The 25,459-nt window shown below is 37.0% G+C and overlaps 1 protein-coding gene across 1 annotated transcript in view; it reads right to left on the bottom strand.

The window, feature by feature from the left end:
• Positions 1 to 24,903, bottom strand: part of LOC150093600 (FAST kinase domain-containing protein 3, mitochondrial-like) — a 75,028-nt gene extending 50,125 nt beyond the window's left edge. Inside the window, exon 1 of the mRNA XM_090412905.1 lies at positions 23,242 to 24,903. Coding sequence (XP_090269031.1) covers positions 23,242 to 24,712 — 1,471 coding nt within the window. The 5' untranslated portion in view covers positions 24,713 to 24,903. The remainder of the gene's footprint in view (positions 1 to 23,241) is intronic.
• Between the last annotated feature and the right edge of the window lie 556 nt (positions 24,904 to 25,459).

The following is a 25,459-nucleotide window of genomic DNA, read 5'->3' as shown; positions in this document are numbered from 1 at the left end:
CACCCAGGAGTGTATGAAGTTCCATGTGACTGTGACTTGGCCTATTATGGGCAAACAGGAAGATCAGTGAACATCCGCCTGGAAGAACATGAAAGATACATTCGCTACTACTAGTATGGCAAGTCAGGACTGGCAGACCACGCTTTGGACACTTCTTCACACAGGATTAGATGGAGGAAAACGAATGTGCTATTTCGGAGTCGTTATAGATCTGAAAGATTATTTTTTGAGTCAGCAATGGCTTTGAAGAATTCTCCCAACCTTAACAAATATGGTTGCATTAATTTGCCAAAAATTTGGGAGACGGTTATGCTAAGAAAAACTCCTGGATAACTGCTGCCTTTTTTTTTTTTTTTTCGTTAGAGGGCGCCAAAAATAGGACTTTAGATCTTTTGTATTTTGCAATTATATTGTTTCACTCACTCACTGTCGCGTTTACATGTGTGTTGTGCTCTGATGATGCTGAGTTGAAAATCAGCGAAATATTAGCGTTAATAAAACATCCTTGTGGATAAAAGTGTTCGTGGTGTTGTTAATACCGTGAAAAATAAGTCATGTTATACTTTAATTTTAATTTAATCCATTCTAATTTCAGCCATGAACATGTGACTGACAATGTAGAGGGATACAATCTAAGCATGCATACTGTTGTTTAATTGAATTCCCGTTGCTGTTCAAAAATTGTGCTGATGATGTCTTATGATACCAGGGTGGTCTGAAAAGTACTCGGCCTCGACCATAGATGGCAACATTATCAGCAAGATTTTTTTTTTAAGTTGGTACATCTGTCATAAGCATTGTTGTGAAATTGCAAGTCATTCTATCAAGTAGTTTGTTTTATACAGCTACCTGAAGCAAAAGTATTGTCTGTATCCCTTCAAATGGATAAAATTGAGCATTGTGCGGTTGTAAAATTCTTTGTAAAAGAAGGTTTAACGCCAAAAGAAATTTATTTGAAGTTCATAAATGTTTATTGGCACTCTTCTCCTTTGTTCTTGACAATTAAGAAATGGGCTGCCGAGTTTAAATGCGGCCGTAGCAGCCTTGAAGATGATCCGCGTAAAGGACATCGAAAAAGTGTAACAGCACCAGAAATCATTGATCAAGTGCACAATATGGTATTGGATGACTGGTGAGTCAAAGTGAGTGAAATTGCTGAGACTATAAGCATTTCAAAAGAACTTGTAGGATATATTTTTCATGAAGAATTGCATATGAAAAAGCTTTGCTCAAGATGGGTGCCGCACTTGCTTACAGCAGATCAAAAAGACACTCGCATGAAAATATCTCTGAGCAGTGCTTGGAGCATTTTAACAAGAATAAAACTGATTTTGTGTGCCAATTTATTACTATGGATGAGACTTAGATTCACCATTACACACCCGAATCCAAATAGTAGTCAAAACAGTGGACAGAAGTTGGTTGTTCAGCACCAAAAGTCGGTTCCATCAGCAAAAAAGGTCATGGCATTGGTATTTTGAGATGCTAAAGGCGTTTTGTTTATTAATTATCTTGAAAAAGGTAAAACAATCACCAGGGAATATTATTCAGATCTTTTAACCAGACTAGATGAAAACATTCGTGAGAAAAGACCAGTTTGCAGAAGAAAAAAAATCATCTTTCATCAGGATAATGCATCTGCCCACAAAAGTGTTTTGGCAATGGGAAAATTAAGGGATCTGCACTATGAATTGTTGGCACATCCACCCTATTCCCAGATTTGATTCCCTCTAACTTCTATCGCTTCTCAAAACAAAAACTCTTCCTCGCTGTTCAGCGTTTTTCTTAAAATCAAGAGGTGATTGCAGCTGTAGAAGGATATTTTGCAGATCTTACTGAGAACCACTACAGGGACCGGATATTGGTGCTGGAGCATTGCTGGAATAAATGTATTAGTCTTAAGGGAGATTATGTTAAAAAATTAAAATAATTTTGAAATGATAAATTTGTTTTTTTGTTGTTAGGCCGAGAACTTTTCAGACCACCCTCATACATACAATGAAAGATATATTTACATAATAAAAAAGTTATTTACTGTAGCATAAGTGTTACTATATGGTTAAGGATACCCGATAGGTTTCATTATATAAGAAAGTTGTTCCCTAGTTGAGAGGTTCCTAGGTAACACAGAAGTTGACGGTTAATGGATTTTTCAATTATGTTAGAAACTGAATGTTAATTTGATGATAATGACTTGGGGCCCTTCACAGGAATATGTTGAATATGGCAAATTTCCAAGCTGCAGGAGAAATATTAGCAGATCAAAGGGCATAAAAATGTAACACGAAAGAAGAGTCAACTCTAGAGTGCAAACTTAACTATCAGAGAAATGCTATCAGAACCAAGAAAATTTTTGGTATCTAGAGTGGACGAGATTCTTCTGATCTCTTTTTACCAAAATTCAAAAGGAGCAACAGAATATTATTATTATTATGACACCTGCAAGGAGTCCAAAGTCTCATCAAGGGAGGGCACCTACTCTATAGCTCTCCATCTCCACCACTCAATCCACCAACTACAGCAAAACACAATTATCATCATCATCTACATCAATGCCATCTACTGTATGCTGCCACCACTAGTATTTTCACAGACAATCACAAATGTCCATGCCCACAGTACAATTTGAACCTCTAGCCTTTTGGCTGTAGAGTGGATATGCTAACCACTCGGCCAACAAGTTGGTTTGGAATGGTAGAGGGATATTTATCAAAGTTACCAATACAAAAATAATTTGAGGAAAAATAAAAATCTAATACAGTGGCATTTTCTGTGGGTATGATGGATGTTATGTAAAAGTGCAGTGAAGAGGGGTGCTAGGAGTAGATTTTTTACATGGAGAACTGTCCGTGAATGGAACGCATTACCAGAATGTGTTGTTAATGCAAGGAGTGTTAAGGATTTTAAGATTCTATATGATAAATATGTTGCCAGTTGAATGAACCTCCCACGATGAGTCTGTTGACTCCATGGTAATAATAATAATAATAATGATGATGATGATGATGAAACAGGCATATTGAAACATAAAGAAGTGGAAGGATGAGTAGACAAAAATTATGGCCAACAGCACTCAATGGAAAGGGACCAGAATTCATAAACTTCCATTTGCTTATGATGCATTTTTCTGCTTCTGGCACTTTCCAAATCAGTTCTGGAAGTTTGGAAACTTGCTTATCACTATTTTGAGCTTTAAGTATAGGCAAAAGAGAAGACAGAGATTTCAGTGAAGGCAGATGCAGCATGATTTGATTCTATACTTGGACAACTGTAGGAGAACCAAAAAAGACAACTGTGACTGCATCACAAATGTAAACAAAGTCTTCAGTCAGTAGTGAGGTGAGATGGCATGGCAGGTTCAAAAATGTGAATATCTGACAGGCTTAAATTGTTGGTGGTTAGAGAAATTATGGGAATATAATAAGGATCTGCATATAAATTTTGTAGATCTGGAAAATGCACATAACAAGGTTCCAAGAGAAAAACTATTCAAAACACTACATTTATAGGGTGTAAGTGGCAATACATATTCTATATTTTGAGTCAGCAGTCAGAATTGAAGGAGGTACAGGAAGATGGTTTGATGTTAAATCAGGAGTGATACAAGTGTGCACATTATCTCTGCTGTCAATCATCATATACATGAATTACATTATGAAGGAATGTTGTTAAACCTATCAGCTTTTTATGCAGATGGCATTATACTCCAAAATAAAGTAGGTACAAGTCTACAGAATTCCCTAATTAAATTGAATAACTGCAATAATATGTTTGGTAAGAAAATCAGCAATAAAATGACAAAGACTATGAAAATAGGAGAATATAGAAAATTCCACTCCACAAATGCATTTTATTCCCTATAGGGAGTAGGTGAGGCCATTTAGCCCTATCTAACTTTTGGAGAATGAGGACAGTAAATCAGAGATAATTTGTGCAAGACTATCACTAACTTTAAACAGCATCTGGTGTGTGTGTGTGTGTGTGTGAGAGAGAGAGAGAGAGAGAGAGAGAGAGAGAGAGAGAGAGAGACAGGCAGACAAGTGCCACAATCTTGCGTTCCCTAACCCCAATGCAATATATTATTGTCTGAAATAGCGTGGTTTTTACTGTCGATTTTCTTGAGTTTATAGGATGAAAAAATAGAGTTTTTGGGAGAAAACACCCACCTGCCCATGACAGACATCAACTAACTTAGGAACTGATCAAAGAAAGAAAAAGTTGCTGTAGTCAGGAACTTGTTCTTTCTAGAATAAAACATCTTTCTTCAGGCAGCCTAGCACTAGGGATGCAAAAACCATTTCCAAAGGACTACAGAGCCTCTAACATAGAAAACTTCAACTGCATTCTCAATGGGAAACCTACAGAACAAGCAAATGGGTTTGGATATTAAATTGGTGGAGTGGATTGGCAATTGTTGCCTGAGAGACATCAAAGGGTTGTGTGTGTGTAGCAGGGCAATATCAGGGAAAAGCAAAGTTACTAGTGGATACATGGCTCTGTGCTGGGATCCAGTGCTGTAGCTAGAGCTTTTTCCGCCTGGGCGGTCCCGGAGTGCTTTTGCCGTTCCTCTCAATACACAAAACATCAAAATGACGTATAGGGAAATAAATTAAAACACTATGTTTATTTTTGAAGTAAAACTTTAATTCCAACATTCTAAAATGTTATTTTTCTTGCTTTTCCGTTAGCAAAATCATCGAAAAATCATATGACATTGTTGAAGTCTATTTCATCACTCAGTTGCTATTCTGTAGACAGTACAGCAAGATTTCTTAAACCCAAAGTGCTGTCCAGGATGGACTTCCCCCTTCGCCCTCTCCTGCTGGGACCACTACTTTTCAGCCTTTATTGTCACTAAAATTCAAGGAGATATTCAGTTGTCTGCAGATGATGTGAAGCTGGGGAAGGTTATTAAGAGCAGTACTGATGCAGTGGCTATTCAGGAGAATCTGAATAAGCTGGAAATGTGGACAGATGGGGATGTCAGTTTCATGTTGCCAAATGCAAAGTTTTGAATTTTTGGAACTGCATATAGGAAGTTGAGGAAGCACGGGATCTTGGAGTTATGGCAGATCAAAATGTGAAATTTAAGGGGCATGTTGCAAAGGTGATTAAGACAACTCAGAAGATTGCTGCAATATTAAGATAAACATTAATCAGCAGAGATAAAATGGTAGTGATAAAAGATTTCAAATCAGGTTACCAGGTTTTAGAGGAGATGAAGATACTTAGGAGAGGGTGCAGAGGCAGTTGACAAAAATGATTTCAGGACTGCAGAATGCTAGCTATAAGGATAGATTGAAGTTGTGTAATCTGCAGTTTGCCTGACAGAAGGCAAAGGTGGTGATATGATTGAGGCATTTAAGATCTTGAGAGGTATTTACCAGATAGATATGAGAGAGATTTTCAGATGGCGAAAAATAAAGGAGGAGCAAGAACTAGATGCCATTCCTGGAAATTGTGCAAGGAAGTGGTAAATAGGAGGGTGAGATTGTATTTTTTTTTATGTGGAGTGGTGGATGTGTGGAATGCATTGCCTGAGTATGTTGTGAATGAGTTTAAGCTTGAGTTTGACATATGTTACATGCAAGAGAGATTTTCCATGTCTGTGGACCATTGTAATATATGTATACTTATTTCACATTTTAGTGCAATATAATGTATATTTCTTATATAATTTATGTAATTGTTAATGGTATAAACCTCTCTCTCTGTCCCTCCCTTGAGTCTTTGACTACAGGTGAATTGATGTAATAATATTAATAATTTTCATAGTTTGTCTTTTTATTGCTGATTTTCATGCCAAATTTGTTATAGCAGTTACTGAATTTAATTGAAGAATCCTGGAGATTTACCCTGGATTTATTTTTGAGTATAACATCATCTGCATAAAAAGCTGAGATTAACATCCCCAGTTCCGATATCAGGCCTAATGCACTCAAGGTGTGAGACAAGAGTGCACATTATCTCTACTATTATTTATCATCTATATGAATCACATTATAAAATGTGCACTCTTGTTTCACATCAAATTTTACATCAAACTAACTTCCTGTTCTCCTTTCCATTATAGCTGCTGACTTACTATCAACTTGAAGACAAACTGTATATTGCAGAGGCAGTTGTCCATATAATCATATGGGTCCGTTTATCACATATAATCATAGTGTTTTGAAAAGTTTTTTATTTTTTGTCACACTGTCATCTGCTTTATTATGTTCACATGATTTCTCTACTATTATGTGACAACATGGCTTCTTTCCATAGATTTTCATGATGATAATGTCCAGTATGATTTTTTAACGATATTTGTGACATAATGATTAGAAATATATACATGTTAGCACAAGAATAATATTTAATTTGCCAAATATTTGGGCTGAATATTACAGACCATCTTCGGTGGCTACATAGGAATTGTTTTAAAAAACAAAGTGGAATATGAACAACTGATCATTCATACATCGAATGAGCCGTGTGATGTCATATCGCTAAGTATTAGAAGAGTAAACATTTAAAAAAAAAATAATTAAACATAATTGAAGCCTTTGGCTCTTCATATATTTAATAATTAAATATATTAATTCAGAAATTCATATAATGATCTTAAATAACATTAGACTGATTAAAAAAAAAAAAAGTTATTTAATGTGTTATCCTGATTAAACTTTCCCAAATTTTTGATATTGATATACAGTCATTACGATTCAAGTTAGGACGTTGAAGTAAGGCCTCTACACTTTCTTTAAATAAACTTCAAATTTGTAGTGACATCTGTGTAGGAGGAAAGTCTTGGACCAAAGGATGTTGTGGTTTGTTTCTAATCCATGCTGAGCTAATCCAGATTTCTCAGGTTTGTTGTGTTGAATTGATGACTGATGCTCTTGAATTCTTTTTTCTATGGAACGTCTAGTTTGTCCAAAGTAAGAAAGATTACAATTACAAGGAACTTGATATACACCAGGTAGAGACAAGGTTAAGCGTTTATCTTTAGATGAAGGAAAATGGGTGGATAATTTGTTAATAGGGGTATAAGTGGTTGTTAGATCATATTTCTTTAGAATTCTCGAAATTGGTTCTGAAATCCCAGAAATGTAAGGAATTGGAATCCGACGTATTGAATCTTGGTTGTTCTGTGTTGGTTTGTAAGAATCGAAAAGATGTTATGTACTCTTTTCGGAGAAGCCATTTAGTTTCATGTCAAGTTTGATAGTCGAAAGTTCCTTCTGTAATAAATGAGAAATTGAACAGTTAGTTTTGGCTCGTCGGATTAAACATTTTATGACTCCTGTTTTTTGACAAGGGTGATGAGCAGATTCTTTGAGAATATAACGACCTGTGAAAGTTGGTTTTCTGTAAACTGTTGTTGTAAGTATACCAGAAGGTGAACAGATGAGAAGGACGTCTAAAAAGGGTAACTTGTTGTCTTTTTCAATTTCCATGGTAAACTTTATACGAGGATGTAAAGAATTGATACTGCTTAAAAATGAAGGTAAGGAGTCTCTGTCGTGAGACCATATAGCAAAGATGTCGTCTATATATCTAACCCAAAAGGTTAGTTATATAGATATATTATGTCGATTCTCCTACCTATTGCATAGCCAAATATCTATCTAAGTTATTGAAGTCCCACATTGGCAACTGATGCTATTTTTTGAAAAACTCTTCTGATTTCTTAAATAAATTGAAAAACTTCTCTTTACAACCTACAGATCTTATGGTTGCCTTTGATATAGAATCTTTATATATGAATGTGCCTCTCAAAGAAACTTTGGAATTACTAGCTGACATCTTCCCACAAGATATTATAAAGCTATTTGATTTTGTAATACACTCTAGATATTTCTTATGTCAAAATAAATTTTACAACCAAGTGGAAGGAACAGCTATGGGAGGTCCTCTCTCCTGCTCTTGCAAACTTTTATTTAGAACATCCAGAAGAAGAAGTCCTGTTCTCATCTATATTCCTTCAACCATCCTTTTGGGTTAGATACATAGACGACATCTTTGCTATATGGCCTCACATCAGACTCCTTATTTTCCTTTTTAGGCAGTATCAATTCTTTACATCCTCGTATAAAGTTTATCATGGAAATTGAAAAAGACAATAAGTTATCCTTTTTAGACGTCCTTCTCATCCGTTCACCTTCTGGTATACTTACAACAACAGTTTATTTACAGAAAACCAACTTTCACAGGTCGTTATATTCTCAAAGAATCTGCTCATCACCCTTGTCAAAAAAACAGGAGTCATAAAATGTTTAATCCGACGAGCCAAAACTAACTGTTCAACTTCTCATTTATTACAGAAGGAACTTTCGACTATCAAGCTTCACATGAAACTAAATGGCTTCTCCGAAAAGAGTACATAACATCTTTTCGATTCTTACAAATCAACACAGAACAACCACGATTCAATACATCGGATTCCAATTCGTTACATTTCCGGGATTTCAGAACCAATTTCGAGAATTCTAAAGAAATATGATCTAACAACCACTTATACACCTATTAACAAATTATCCACCCATTTTCCTTCATCTAAAGATAAATGCTCAACCTTGTCTCTATCTGGTGTGTCAAGTTCCTTGTAATTGTAATCTTTCTTATTTTGGACAAACTGGACGTTCCATAGAAAAAAGAATTCAAGAGCATCAATATGAGTTCGAGGTTATATCGTAGTGTGTAGTGTTCGTGCAAGCTCCTGATAAGCTAAGTATTATTTTCAGTTATTGTTGTTAAATTACTTAATATTGCGTAGTTTTGTTTGCCTTGCGTATTTTAGTGCGTCTGCTTATGTGTTTTTGGTGTGTTATAACTTATTATTTGATAAAACACGTTGCAATAATTATGGCACCTGTACGAAGGAAAATGGCGGCCAGTAATGATGGTTCGCCATCGTTATCAAAAAACAGCAGTATAAACGAAATGAGCCAGTGTACTAGCTGTGAAATGTACGCTTTGCGGAGTGCGGTCGGAGTGTGGATAGATGATAATAAAGGATTGAATGTGTGTAGAAAATGTAGGGAGAATGAGGAATTGAAGTGTATTTCGGATCGTGAGTGTGATATTTTTTCAAACTTCAGAATGATGAAAATAGCGATATGACAAGGAACGGCAAGGTTGTACATGAGAATTATGAGAGTGTGAATAATAGTATTAATGGTTTCTCAGAGAATAAAAAAGATGAGATAGATGCATTGAATGAGATTGCGTTGTTGAATGGTGCGATAGAAAGGGCAAAACAGCAGCTAGAGTGCATGAACAAAAGTCGACTGAATGAACCAACCAATAATAAAAGGTATGACAGGAAAAATAGGCGTATGAATGTGAACATGATCAAAATGAAGGATAGAGTGCTGTATGGAGACTTGTTAGTACGAGGTGTGTTAGTAGAGGATTTGACAAAATCGTACCAACCTGGTGCGACCATAAAGGATGTAACTGAGTCCATTAGAGAGCAAAAGGAAAGGGTGAAAGAAATGATTGTTGTGGCAGATACGAATGATTTGAAAGGAGATAAAATGGAAATGATAGAAGACCTGAATGAATTGTTTGAGGTAGCAAAATAAAAGAGTGAGAGAGTTAGAATGATTAGTCTTTTGCCACGGTATGACAGTGAAATGTTTAAAAGGAGGGCCATAATTGCGAATGACTTTATGCGTGGGTTATGTATGACGAGTGGTGTGGAATTTGTGGACGTGTGGAGTGAGTTTGATGGGCGAAAGGATCTATATAAGATGGATGGCTTGCATTTGAACGGTTATGGTGTAAGAAGACTTGAAAAAGTGTTGCTGAATGTAGTGGATGTGCAAATTCAGAGAAACTAGATTTGTTAAGGGGGGGGGAGTAGATATACAGTCCTTAGGGAGGCAGTTGAATGTAAGAATGAATATAATATGCTAGAGCAAATAAGGACAACAAACCAGAGTGGGATAGTTAATATAAGGCATCAAAGTAGGGTTGAGGCTAATGGGGGTCTTAAATTCATGTACACTAATACTAGGAGTATTAGGAACAAGAAGGAAGAGTTTTTGGCCATGGTTGGCACTTCCAGACCACAGGTTATTGGTATTAGTGAAATATGGCTGACTGTAGATGATATAGCTAGTGGGATTGAATGTGATGGGTATAGTGTGTTCAGGAATGAGAGAATAAAATGGGGGGAGGAGTATTGTTGATGATAGCTGATGAGCTACAGCCAAGGAGAATAGAAGTTGAATTGCAAGATAGAGAAAAGAGCACATTTGAGGCCATTTGGTGTGAGATTGTGGCTAGCAGAACTAAATATACAATTCGGTGCTGCTATAGACCAGGTGATGGAAAAGATGGTGGTGACAGTATGCACAAGCAAATAGAAGAAATGAGTAGAAGGAGGGTAATTATTATGGGTGATTTCAATTATGGTAACATTGACTAGAAAGAGGAGAGGGCATATGGGAGGAAGGAATTGGATTTTATGCGGTTATTAAGGGACAACTATCTACGGCAACATGTAGTGGAAAATACCAGGGGGGCAGATAGTGTTGGACCTAGTAATTGCAACTGAGAATGTGGCTGTAATGAACATGACCATGTTGCCACCAATCGGTGAGAGTGATCATAGGGTCTTGACTTGGGAGGTGGCTAAAGGTGTAGAATTTTCAATTAAGACAGGGTACATGTGGAATTATCAGGCTGGAAAGTATGACATGCTTAGGAGTTTGATTGGCTCAGTGCCATGGCATGTACAACTGCAAGGACTAGAAGTTGATAGTGCAATGGGAGGTAGTTAAGAAGTGCTTGCATATAGCAATGGCTGACTGTATACCTAGAGTCCGAATAATAAATCAAGTAGGGGTTAAATGGATGAATAACACCATTAAGCTTGAGCTGCAAAAAAAGAAACAACTATGGAGGGAATTTAAGGAGAACGGTGACCGGCAGGCACATGAACGGTATAAAGCGCAAGCCAGAAGGGTGACGAGTGTGGTAAGAAAAGCAAAAAAGGATTATGAAAGAACATTGGCCATGCAGGCTAAAGAAAATCCTAAACAGTTTTTTAGATATATAGCAAGTAAAAGGAAAAATGTACATGGCAGAATGATTTTAAAGAATGCCGATGGTAGGGAGGTAACTGAATCAGTTGAGATAGCTGAGTTACTGAGTGAGCACTTTGCAAGAATATATCATCCAGGTGGTGACATTGCAGAAATGAACAAACCAGTAGATTATACGGGAATTGTGGTGAATGAAGTGGAGGTGAGTAGTCTATTGCACAACCTCAATGTCAATACATCTGTGGGATTGGTATACCAGCTCGTGTAGTACGAGAAGCAGCTAAAGAATTGTCAGTACCCTTGACCATTTTGTTTAATTTGAGTCTCGGGTCTGGGTTAGTCCCAAGCGGGTGGAAGGAGGGGAAAATAGTTCCACTGCATAAAGGTGGTTCCAAGACTGCTGTTGTAAATTACTGACCGATTAGCATATCAGGAATCACTGTCAAGGTCTTAGAGAAATTAGTCAAGAAAAGAATACAGGATTGGATAGATGAAAATAGGATATTGTATGGGGGACAACATGGTTTTGTGAAGGGTAGATCATGCCTCAGTAACTTCCTCACGTTTTATAACACAGTGACGGCTGAACTGGATAGGGGTAATGGGTTTACAGTGATACTACTGGACCTTGCCAAGGCCTTTGACAGGATACCACATGGAACCCTAATCAGTAAACTGGAGCAGATGGGGATAGATATAGGGTTGGTAAGATGGATAGGAGGGTGGTTGAAGGAGAGATACCAGAGAGTGGTTTATTCAGGAGTAGAGTCAAAAAGACGTCTTGTGACTAGTGGAGTGCCGCAGGGCTCTGTTCTTGGACCACTGCTTTTCAATTTGTTCATCAATGATATAGGAAAGGATTTGAGAGGAAGTGTTCACTTGTTTGCTGATGATGCAAAGTTGGGTAGAGCAATTGTGAGTGCACAGGATGTCAAAATTTTACAGGATGATTTGGATAGTTTGGAGGACTGGGCTAGGAAAAATGGATGTCAATTTAATGTGGCAAAGTGTAAGGTTATGCACTTTGGGGTGAAAAGAATAGCAGCAGTATATCGCATTGGTGGAACCGTACTCCAGGAGATTGATGAGGCCAGGATTTGGGAGTGCTGGTGGATAGGGAGTTGAAGTTTAGGGGGCACACTGCAAAAGTGACTAAAACAGCTCACCAAATCACTTGGCTTCTGAAAAATACTTTAACATGCAGAGACAAACAAGTTGTTGTTCCTCTGTATTGAGCCTTGATAAGACCCCATCTGGACTTCTGTGCCCAGGATCCAGAGACGAGTGACCAAAGATGATAGAAGGTCTGTGGAATGAACCTTATGAGAATAGGTTGAGGATTTGTGGGTTGCAGAAATTGGACGATAGGCGAAGGTGGGGTGATATGATTGAGACATTCAAATTACTGAAGGGTTTTTATAAGATTGATCCAGAAGATATTTTTGAAAATATGAATGGTGGTGAGAGGACTAGGGGCCATGCATGGAAGCTGGGCAAGAGCGTGGTTGACAAGGGTGTTAGAGCTAGGTTTTTTACTTGGAGAGTGGTGAATGAGTGGAATAAGCTTCCAGAGTCTGTTGTGGGTGCTACGACCGTGAATGAGTTCAAGGCAAGATATGATAGATACTGTGTGAATGTTGAATAGTTGTTCCAGACATGATGTTAGGGCCTCCCTCGATGAGTCTGTCGACTCCTTGGAGTTCCCCGGAACAATAATAATAATAATAATAAATCAGTCATCAATTCAACACAACAAACCTGAGAAATCTGGATTAGCTCAGCATGGATTAGAAACAAACCACAACATCCTTTGGTCCAAGACTTTCCTCCCACACAGATGTCACTACAAATTTGAACGTTTAATTAAAGAAAGTGTAGAGGCCTTACTTCAACGTCCTAACTTGAATCGTAATGACTGTATATCAAAAATTTGGGAAAGTTTAATCAGGATAACACATGAAATTACTTTTTTTTTTTTTTTTTTTAATCAGTCTAATGTTATTTAAGATCATTATATGTTTTTTTTATTTTATTTTAAATGTTTACACTTCTAATACTTAGCGATATGACATCACACAGCTCGTTCTATGTATGAATGATCAATTATTTGTATTCCATTTGGTTTTTTAAAACTATTTCTATGTAGCCAATGAAGTAATATTCAGACCGAAATATTTGGCAAATTAAACATTATTCTTGAGCTGACGTGTATATATTTCTCATGTCCAGTATAGAAATTCTATTGCTGTTCTCACCATCGGTTTTATATCCCTTTTTACAGATAGAAACTATGACAGCTACTCTATTCATCAGAATGACTTTTTTATCAGGCCTTCTAAATTATAGTGTGGATACTAAATATACTAAAAATAGAGATGGAAGTATATGTAGTCTTTAATGAAGACATACAAAGCAAAAACAGAGGAGTGTTATTGATGATGATGGCATTATGCTCATCCAGGGTAGAGATGCTAGGAACAAATACTCACAGTGGTTTAGAAGCAGTGTGGTGTGAAGTGGAGATGGACAGGATGAAATGTTTAGTAGGGTGTTGCTACAGACCTGGCAATGTGGAAGGCAGTGAGAAGGAAATGTTTAGACAAATTGGTCTAGCTAATAAGAAAAGGGGGGTGCTTAAGGGTCAAAGCTGTATAACTGAGAGGAGACCTCCACATAGCCTTTAAAGGAATGCGGAGAACCGACCAGGGCTTCTGACCTAATGTCCAATCCTCACCTTCTCGTGGTGCACCCTGTTGGGTATCTACTTTGATACTGAACGAACGAGGATGGGCTGGCAATTTGGGATTTAGCCGACCAAATTGTATTCTTATTGGTTAAACCAAAATAAAAAATGATGGTACAACATGACAAAATTTCATGCCGGCTGGGGCGTCGCCCGGTTAAACAAGGCCCCCGTTGTTTTCGCCAGGGAACCAGGGCGAACAGCGAAAAGTCAGCTACTGGAACAAATCTGAAAACAAACCCCAATTCAACATCACCAGAGTTAAAGATTGGTACTATCAACGTAAGAAGCCTGAATGGCAAAGAAATGGAGCTAGCTGAGGAATTAGATAAGTACCAGATCGACATAATAGGGGCGATTGAAACAAAAAAGACAAAAACTGGTGAGATATTTCTGAGCAATAAATACAAAATGTTATATTCAGGCAATGACAATCAAGGAAAAGAAGGAGTAGCCATAGTATTCAACACAAAATACGAGGCTAATCTTCTTGAATGGCAGTCAGTCTCAAGTAGAGTAATGTGGGCAAATATGAGAATGGGGAACTGGACAATGACACTTATTTGTGCCTATGGTCCCACAGAAGGTTCTACTAAGGTAGAAGTGCAGCAATTTTTTGATGCATTAGAAAAAGCAACTGACACAATGAAAAATGAAAAGTTGGTCCTTGTTGGGGATCTAAATAGCAGAGTAGGAAATGATTGTGAGACATACAAAAATATTTTAGGAAAATTTGGAGAAAAGAGCAAAGCTAATAATAATGGCAAATATCTGTTGGATTCCTGCTCAGGACATGGACTGGTTATTACTAACACCATGTTCCAACATAAAAATGTGCACAAATTCACATGGAGAGAAGAGGCTAGGAATAAGAAAAGTCTCATTGACTATGTTATTGTTGATAGTGATGTTTTCTCCATGGTGCAGGACACCAGAGTGTACAGAGGATTTGAAATTGGAAGTGATCACTATTTAGTCTTGAGCAGGATAAAATTGAATTTCATATTGAAAAGAATAACTTGTAAGAAAGTTTTAAAGCAAATAAAAGTTGAGCAGCTCTCAGATATGAACTGTAGACTAAAATACAGAAATATTATTGAAAAGAAAATGAAAGAGTTTGAGAACAGGAATCAAACCTTGGAGATTCAGTGGCAAACTCTGAAGGAAACATTGATTGATTCTGCCAGAGAGGCATGTGGTGAGGTTGTGTGCAAGGATAAAAAAATCAGAACTTCCTGGTGGACACAGGAAGTTAAAGAGGCAGTGAAGGAAAAGAAGAAAGCATATCAAAAGTTCCTGGCAAATAAGTCAGCTTTTACTCTTACAGAATACAGAGACAAATGTAAGAAAGCTAAACAGTGTGTAAAACTAGCTAAACAAAAGTCATGGGAGGACTTTTTCAAGAATATAGAAAATAAATATCAAGAAGGTGGCAAAATATTCTGGAGGTTGTTGAAGAAGCTTAGGAATGGAGGAAAGAGTGCTGTAAAAGGAATTGGAGATGATAAAGGTGAAATGAAAACAGGAGAAAAAGATATCCTTGAAGTATGGAGTAATTACTTTGAAAAACTGCTAAACGAAACAAGCAGTGATGACAGCACAGTGATAAAAAACACTGACCAGGCATGCAGTCAGGAACACATATCCATACTTGAAGTAGAAAAAGCCATCAAAGGCTTGAAATGTGGAAAGGCAGCAGGAGTAGATGATATTCGACCAGAAATGCTGAAGTATGGTGGTATAAGAGTCTTACAGTGGCTGCACTGCATAGTTCAGAAAGCCTGGACAGAGGGACGAATTCCCGATGATTGGAGTAGAGCTCTCATAGTACCCATATATAAAAAGGGAAATAAAACTGAATGTGAGAATTACAGAGCTATTTCCCTACTGAGTGTTCCTGGCAAGATCTATGCCAGTATACTTGAGAAACGGTTGAGAAGAATTGTGGAAGAAAAGCTTGGTGAAGAACAAGCTGGATTCAGGCCAAATAGAGGCTGTCAGGATCAGATCTTCACTTTACGACAAATAGTCGAGAAAGCATGGGAATATAACAAAGATCTGTATTTAAGTTTTGTCGATTTGGAAAAGGCATATGACAAGGTACCAAGAGAGAAGCTATTCAATACGCTGCAGTTATATGGTGTCAATGGGGCATTATATCAAGCAATACTTAGTCTTTATTTGAGTTGTGAGTCAGCAGTTAGAATTGAAGTAAGTACAGGAAAATGGTTTAATGTTAAATCTGGTGTGAGACAAGGATGTACATTATCCCCTCTGTTATTCATTATCTATATGGATCACATTATGAAGGAATGTGGTATTAAACCTGATATCAAAATTGGAGATGTTAATGTCAGCTCTTTGCTTTATGCGGATGATGTTATACTTCTAAATAAATCCGCTACAAGTCTGCAAGATTCTCTGACTAAATTGAATAGCTGTTGTAATAGATATGGTATGAAGGTCAGCAATAAAAAGACAAAGACAATGAAAATAGGCAGAATCATTGAAAATGTCAAATGTGTTGTGAATGGAGAACCTGTGGAACAAGTAAAACATTTCAGCTACTTAGGCACAATTTTTACTGAAGATGGTAAACTAAATATAGAAATAGACAACAGAATCAGCAGAGCTGGTATCGTTGGAAGTCAATTGAATAAATTCATATGGAATAAGAAAGAAATTAGTCGGAACACTAAATTAGCTGTATACAAGACTGTGTTCAAACCAATTTTAACTTATGGATCTGAGAGCTGGGTCAGAAGTAAAACACTTGACCAAAGACTAGAGACCGCAGATATGAGAGTCCTGAGAAAGATTAGAGGCGTGAACAGATGGCATCAATGGCAATATCATATTAAAAATGAGGATATTAGGAAAGAACTTGACATTGTCAGCATCCAGGAATGCGTTAGCAGAGCTAATCTCAGATGGTATGGTCACTTAAATAGAATGGGAGAGGAAAGATTAGCAAAACAAGTGTTCTCTGCCAGGTTGGCAGGAAAACGACCCAGAGGAAGACCAAGATATAGGTGGATTGATACGGTACAAAGTGCCTTAGACGATAGAAATATAAGATCTGATAATGTTGGAGTCTTGACAAGTAACAGACTGATTTGGAGGAAAATTGTAGATAGGAAGTTAGTAATGATGTAATTTTTTCATGTAGTACTGTCATATCCTGTACACCCCTTGAGGGTACATGGCAGGAATTTGATGATGATGATGATGATGATGAATAAGAAAAGGGCAAATTTCTTGAGTTTGTAAGGAATAACTACCTTAACCAGAAGATATTCCTGTAAATGAAATGTCATATCATTCTCCAGTTGGTGAAAGTGACCATGAAGTGATCACTTGGGTGTTCACTTCATGGTCAAACTATATCATGGCCAGCTATATCAAGACTTTTGTGAGAAAGTTATATGTGGAACTATAAGGCAGGTGATTATATCTAAAAGAAATGCTAGGGAATTTTTTCGATATGTGGCCAGTAAAAGGAAGAATGATTATGGAAGTATGATGTTGGTCAGTGATAATGGGAGAATGATAAACACTGAGCAGGATATTGTAGAGGTGTTAAATGAGCAGTTCATTCAAGTATTCCATTCTTATGACTGTAATAACATAATGCAGAACATGAGAGCAGAAGGAATGGGGGAGGAACTACTGATGGTGAGTGAGCAGGAGGTATATGAGCAAATTGAATAAACTTGATGTCAACAAGGCCATGGGACGTATGTTATATCACTGCGTGTCTTGACGAAATGTTCCAGGGAGTTAATAACTTCATTTTCAACATGAGTCTTAGATTAGCCCAGGTCTCAATGTAAAGGAAGAATGGCAAAATTGTTCCACTTCATGAAGAAGGTGATAAGACTAAGGCTTTGAATTATAGGCCAATCTGCTTGTCTGGAGACAAGCTGTTGGAGAAGTTAATGAGGACAAGGATTCAGAACTGGGTGGACAGCAGTATTCTCATTAATGGACAGCATGGGTTTGATAAAGGAAAATCATGTTTTATTATTATTATTATTATTATGTGATACCTCCAGGGAGTCCAAAACTCACTGAGGGAGGACACCCACTCTATAACTCTCAGTCTCCACCAACTACAACTAACCTCAACTACTCCAATGCCATCTACCGCCCACCACTAGTATTTCCACATACAATCATAAACATCCATGCCCACAGTGGGATTCGAACCCGCAGCCTTTTGGCTGGAGAGCGAATATGCTAATGACCTGACCAACCAGGCCAGCAAAAATACCTCTGGTCGGTGAATACATCGAACCTAGCTCATTCTTCGGATGGCCTTGAGGAGTGGAGTGTAAATGTCACTTTCACTGAGCTACACAGGCTCTCATATTTAGCAACCAAATTACTTATTATAACAAGTTGACGAATACATTGGACAAGGAGTTGCATATACAGTAGTATATTTAAATTTTGCAAAGGCTTTCAATAGATTACTACTTGACAGACTAGTAGTTAAATTGAAACAGATGAGGTTTGATAGCAGATTAATGTTTGATTGGAGATTGGCTGTCTCAAAGGTATCAACAGGTTGTATATTGGGGAGTGATAACCCAAAAGAGGAAAGTCACTAGTGGCATGCCCCAGGGATCTGTTTTAGGGCTCGTTGTTAATTTTTTATAAATGATGTATACCGATGATGCAAAGTTGGGGAAAGTTATGAGAAGTAGAGCAGATGTTGTAGCTTTGCAAGAGGACCTAAATAGACTTTCTGAATGGGCAGGGTGTGGGGGTTATCAGTTTAATGTTACAAAATTTAAGGTTTTAAAATTGGGAAGCAAAGATGGAATGTAGAGTATAGAATTGGTGGGGATATCTTAGAGGAGGTGAAAAATCTGGGGAAGATGGTGGATAGAGACTTCAAATTTCATTGACATTTTGGTAAAATTGTGAGAACAACACAGTGAATTATGGAAATGATGCAGAGAACATTGACATGTAGAAGTAAGGAGGTTATGATTCCATTGTGCAAGACTTTGATCAGGCTGCATGTGGATTACTGTGCACAGATTTGGTCCCTCGGTTTTCAAAAGGATAATGGGATGTTGGAGAGGGTTCAGAGATGATTGACTAAGTTGGTATCTGGTATTTGGAATGTGGAATATGAGGACAGATTGAAAGAATGCAAATTACAGAGCCTGGTGGACAGCAGGAAGAAGGATGACATGATCAAGAAGTATAAGTTGGTAAGGCATATTTACCAGATTAACATGGATGAGCTTTTTCATAGAATATCTAGAGACAGGGACAATGAGGCCATCCCTGGAAGCTGTATAAAGTGGGTGTGAGCAAGGGGATTTATTCTTGGAGAACGATGGGTGATTGGAATGCATTGCTTGAGAGTGTGGTGAGTGAAAGGAAAGTGAATGTGTTTAAGTCGAAGTATGATGAGCTGTGCATGTGAGAATGGGACCTCCCACTGTGAGTCTCTTGACTCCATGGAGGTCTGTTGATAATAATTACTCAAGACATCTTTACTTTCAGTTTTAATATCACCTTTATTGTTACTCATTTCTTTTTACAGCACTTTTTTCTCCATTTCTGTTTTTTTTAAACAGCCTGTAGAACATTTTGTCATCTTCGTGATATTTGTCTTCTGATGTTCTTACCAAAGTGCTTTCCAACTTTTGTTTAGGTACTTTAACACTATTACTTTGCTTTCTAACATTTTTCTGAGTAGTCTCACAGGGCATCTGCTGATTTAGTTGCTGTTAACTTTTGATATGCTATTTATCTTTTCCAATACTACCTGTTTAACTTCTTGCATCCACCATGAAGTTCATTTTTGTATTCTTGCACACGACTTCACTGAACCTCTCTAGCTGAATCAATATTCTTTTTTTCTCCTCAACTTAAGACTTCAAGGTTTGGTTCTAATTTTCAAACTCTTTCCTTTTTCTTGAATAATGTGTTTACGTGAGTCTATATTCAACTAAAAGCTGCCCCACTTTAATTCTTTTAAAAACTTTCTTAAATATTTTTCTTTTCAATATGATATATGGTAGTGGGGAATACTCTATATTTGTATACTAATATAAGAAGTATTAAAAATAAGGGAGCTGGGTTAGTTTTGCTCATTGAGTAGTATGCTCAAAGATAATTGGTGCTAATGAAACATAGTTTTCTGAAGATGATATACTGTTGGGAACAGAAATGGAAGAATGTACAATTTTCTGAAAGGATAGGAGGGTGAAAAAGAGGATGGGGAGTACTGTTAATGATTGCAGATGAATTGTGTCCACAAAGAGTGGAAGTTGAAAATCTGTGTAGTGTGAAGTTGAAATTAACAGAATAGTATATCTAATGGGAATGTAAAGATTCAGGTACTTATGGAGAGTACTGATTGTGAACTCTTTTTTTGGTCAATTGGTTGGGCATATATAAAAGAAAGTGATCCTAACAGGAGATTTTAATTACAGGAATGTAGATTGGAAGGAGATAGTGTATGGGAATAAGGAGTGACTCTGTTGAATTTCTGAGTGATAACTACCTTAAGCAACATGCAATGGAACAACTCAAGATTTTAGAATTGGATTTGATTTCTTCAACTGGTTCCCAAATTAGTTGATCTCTGGCACAAGCAAGCAGGTTTTTTCTCCTGGAAACTGTTTTTTTGTCCCATAAGCTCAAGAAAATCAACAGTACAACTCAAATTATTTCTGATGGTAACATATCCTCTTAGGATTAGGTACTAAGAGATGGCAGCATTTGTTTGCCCATCTCTTCATTGTTGTCGCTTATAATTAGAGGTACTTGTGGGCCAGCGATCTCTGATTGGCTACTGGAGAGTGAACTGCTCACTCAGTCTCCAAAAGCTAGATGAATTAAAAGGCCTCACCTACTTCCTATAAGAGAATAAAAGGCATTAGCTGGTTATTATCTGATTATGATATCCTCACAACATGTGGCTGTTAATGAATATTAATGCTGCTGCTGGTTGGTGAATACGATAATGAAGTAGTTGTTTGGAATTTGGAAAAGGATGAAACAGGGAAATATGTTGAATTATAATGCAGCTGATTATGGGAAGCTCTGTAGTCAACTGGCATCAATATGCTGGGTTGATGAGCTGTGCAGACAAGATGTTGACAGTGCATAGGAATTCATAAGGCAGCATCTCACACATGCAATGTATAACTGTGTACCATGAGTTAAGCAAATAAACAGAGTTGGAGTGAAATGGATGAATAGTGAAATCAAGCAAGCAGCATTGGCAAGGATGTTATGGAGGAGGTGCAAGACAGTGGGGAATCAGATGCATGAGTATAAAGTGCAGGCTAGGAAGGCAACAAGCATGATAAAGACAGGAAAGATAGTATGAGAGTGAGCAGTTCACTCTCATACTATCTTAACTATCTACCAGTGTCAACAGCAGGTTGACACTGGTAGATCGTTATGTTAGCAGAGAGACCATTGCAAAGGATATAGTGAAACTATTTAATGAGCACTTTATCAATATATATATAGTATTGGTGTAAATGATGCTGTGCAACAAGTAGAAGAGGCAAATATTACGGGAATTAGAGGTGAAAGGATATTAATAAAGCTGTGGGAATGTATGGCATCACCATATATTTTTCAGGAACGTGCAAAACAGTTAGCTATGCCCTTGACTTAGTTATTTAATGACAATCTTGCAGTGGGTAAGGAGTGGAAAAAAATGCAAAATAGTACCACACCACAAGCATTGTTCTCGGACAGAAGTTTCCAATTAGATGCCAATCTGGTTATCTGTAGTTATAGTCAAAGTTAATCAGATATGAAGAAAATCAGATACTAATGCCTTTTGATAAATTACGTCATGATGCAGAGGATGAAAATGGATAGTATATTGGTTGAATAAATTGGAGTTTGGCTCTCTGAACAATACCAGCAAATTGTGTATGATGGAGCAGTATCTTAAAAAAGGAAGGTAACCAGTGGTGTGTTCCAGGATTCTGTTCTTGGGCCCTTGCCATTTAACTTATTCGTTAAAGATAACACATGTGGATTGACTGGGGATCTCTTCAGTTGTTTACTGATAATGCAAAGTTAGGAGAATTATAAGGAGCACTGCTGATGTTAATTATATTCAGGAAGATTTTATTACTTTTAGCTTGGAGTGGGGTGAAGTTTTAATATTAACAAGTACAAGGTGTTACACTTTGGAGTGCAGAGATATAAGGCTGTGTACTATAGTGACGGAACTATGATGCAGGAAGTTAATGATATTTGAGATCTGGGTGTGACAGGTGACTGAAGTTTCGAATGCACATTGCAAGTGTTGCAAAGACTGTATTGCAACCACCTTATCCCTAGGATAAGGAGGTAGTTGTGTCACTGTATAAAGCACTAGTTAGACCACACTTGGACTACTGTACTCAGGTTTGGTCACCTAGTCTTTACTGCGATGTCTAAAGATTGGAGAGAGTTCAGAAACAAGAGACTAAGCCAATATCAGGAATGTTGGCTATGTATGGAGGGAGAGAGAGGTTAAAGGAATGTAAAGTAAAGATGTGATATGATAGAAATGTTTAAGGCAGTAAGGAATTTTATAGGACTAACACAGAGGGGATTATAAAAAAGAGTAGAAGGTGAGAGGGAAAGAACAGAGACTATTCCTGGAAGTTGTATAAGAGTGAACACAGTACCAGAACATGTTGTGAATGCAGAAAGTGTGAAAGATTTTAAGGTTCAATATGATAATTAGGTTATCAGTTGAATCCCCCCCCCCAATGAGTATGATGTCTCCATGGAGGGTGTGATAATAATAGCAATAATTAATACAAAATGATCAATTCCTATTTCAAATTTTCTTGAATATTTTTGTATCCTGAAACAGCATGAAGATATTACTATCAATGATAACACATTCTCTAAGCCTTCTTTTTCTTGCATTTTCTCTCCATGTGAATCCATGTAATTTTATGTCAAAATATGGTGTCAGTGACTGGTCCATGTACTAAACAGAAATCCACCCAGTACTTACTATTATTATTAGGAATTTGATATGAGAGTGTGGTGAATACAGAGTCAACAAGTCATTTTAAGTGCAGTTTCATGAGCACTGTATTTGATAATGACAATGTCCCAAAAGTCTGATGATACAAAAAATTGGATAATAATAATAATAATCTGATGAAGTGATTGTTAGAAAACTACCAGAATTCTGCATCATTGCAGATGGTTGCACTTACTTTTGGGTTTCATGTCTGCATGTTGCTGTAACCACAATGAAAGTGGTTATATCTTACACTAATCCATCATTACTTTTGTTATTGATATATATATATATATATATATATATATGTGTGTGTGTGTGTGTGTGTGTGTGTGTTACTTGTAAGTTAAATATTATATTTTGAGTCACATTTAAAGGCCATTATTTGCACAAATTTATTTCTATTAAATAATTGTTTCATATTATTCTTAAATACTTACTAGTTTCTGGATACAAAAAGAAATGATTTAAAACCTTTGGTGCAAAATTTAGAGGATATCTCTGAAGATATATGCATGATAAAAGTATATCAGTTATACTCTTTGGATGAAACTCTGTGTATTTTTCTTGCAATAGACTTTCTAAAGTTTCAAAAAAGATATGTGAATTGTATGGTTCATAATTCAAAATTCCAAACACTTTTGCTACAGTTTCAATAGTACTTGGTAAAAATTTCTGTTTATTAGATACAAAATATGTTGCTAAGTTATCAAGAACACATTGGTTTTTCCATCTGAACAGCAGACAGTGTTCTGCTATTGCTGCAATAAGTGAAATACTTTTAATTTTCCCTCCTTTTGCTTTCATATAGCGTTCTAAGGCACATTCTAAACATTGATCATGATACTGCAATGTAGACATGTACTGAATGATATCCTTAATTTCTTTTTCACTAAGTGTGTGAATGTTTAAATTAGTCCAATTTGTCAAAGTTGAGAGTAACCGTCTTGGTTCTTTTTTAATAGCAATGAGACATTTCAATATTGTTACGATCTGAACACCACTCAGCTTCCATGAATGAACTGCTGTTTGTTTGGCTAACATATTTAATATGATCTTTTGGGATGTCTTCAAATATGGCAAAATGCTATATACTTTTACAATATTTTTTTCTGTTATTTCTGAAGAAAGATCAACAAGGCTACACCATAACTGATCAACTGTTAGCTGACCTATAGTTCCTATTCCCGAAAGGCGTTCAATTATTTCACAGATCTGAAGTAATGAAGTTTCTTTATCACTTACTACTCTATGCAAGCATTCTTGCACAAATATATCCTCGAATTTCTCTTTTTCTTCAAATATGTGTCTTTTTGAAACTGTTTCTAATCCAGCTAAAACGATCTGAATATCCCTACTTTCACAAATCAATTCACACAATTTGAAAACAATTACAGACTGTGTGAATACCTTTCCAGAAAAAGTACGCATCAAATCTTTTGAGGATTTCCTACTTAGGTCAGTACTCTGAAGCAGAAATATTCTTTCTAAAACTCGTAATGCTACAAGTGGTGTCATATCTACTGATGGTATAATTTCTAAATATTTGAAGACTTCATCTATGTTTTTGCAATTGTCAAGGTTAATTTGAATAATATTGTTAAGGCTTTCAGTACAAGCATCTTTATACTTATCACTATTTCTAACTTCTACGATCGTATCCCCATTACATTTAATTAAATTAGGTTCATTAATGAGTGAATTGACGTCATTAATTTTTTTCACTATTATAGGAACTTCTTGGATATCTAAACCGTCTTGAACAAACATCGATGAACTCCCAAGGGCACTTTTACATTTGGAATGCCAGGTGAAACAATCTTGATATAATAACCGTTCACCGTGTGAATTACGGAACTGTTTTGACATCATACGAAGACTTGATAATAAACGCAATCCCATTGTCATCATGAAAGAAATTAAATCAGATTATGGACAAGACTTCGATGTCATCATTGTGATGATGATGATGACTAAGTATAAGGAATACTTAATTATTTTAGCCCACGATATCATATTATTACATTGAAATTGTCAGTACACACAACATAATAAAAAAACGTCCCGTACAAAACCATGCTTATCAGCAGACAGCGTGCTATCCAAACGTTATTATACTTAACTTGACGTAGGGGCGCAGAGAAGGTTGGAACATTTACGCTGCTACTCCATTGATTTCTAATAACAAAGTGTGGCATTAGTGTTACCGCGTTATTGATAGTAAAGCTTAACAAGCGACGCACGTTCCAGTAAGTGAAAGAGTAAAAAAAAAACTCATCATTGGCCTATGGAAAAATAAAGGGGTCAGAATGCCCGGGGCATTATGCCCCTCAGGTGAAGAAAAAGAAGGGAGAGGCGATGACAGCGAGGATGAGGTGGGGGGGGTAGAGAATAGGAGAGGTAAGGAGTGGAATGGGGTGGGGAGGTGGGGAGGAGGGAAGAAGAAGAAGAAAATAGGCCTCAGCTAATAATTCTCATCTAACAAGCTCAGAACTATCAGAAGTTTAACTCTTTCGCCCCCAGCCTCACAGGTCTGCTGTACGACCAAGACCACGGGGGGGGGGGTAACCGGCGTCCGGGTGATCAACCCAATCCTGGTCGACCGCCTACAGTTGGCCTTCCCTGACCAGGTTCGCAAAACCTGGAAGACCTAGAACG

The sequence above is a fragment of the Typopeltis vanoorti genome, chromosome 23 (genome assembly GCF_054136105.1).
Source record: "Typopeltis vanoorti isolate ZY-2024b chromosome 23, IOZ_Tvanoo_1.0, whole genome shotgun sequence".
NCBI classification, from domain to species: domain Eukaryota; kingdom Metazoa; phylum Arthropoda; class Arachnida; order Uropygi; family Thelyphonidae; genus Typopeltis; species Typopeltis vanoorti.
Note: the sequence above shows the minus strand (reverse complement) of the source record. Positions and strands in the feature narration are given on the sequence as shown.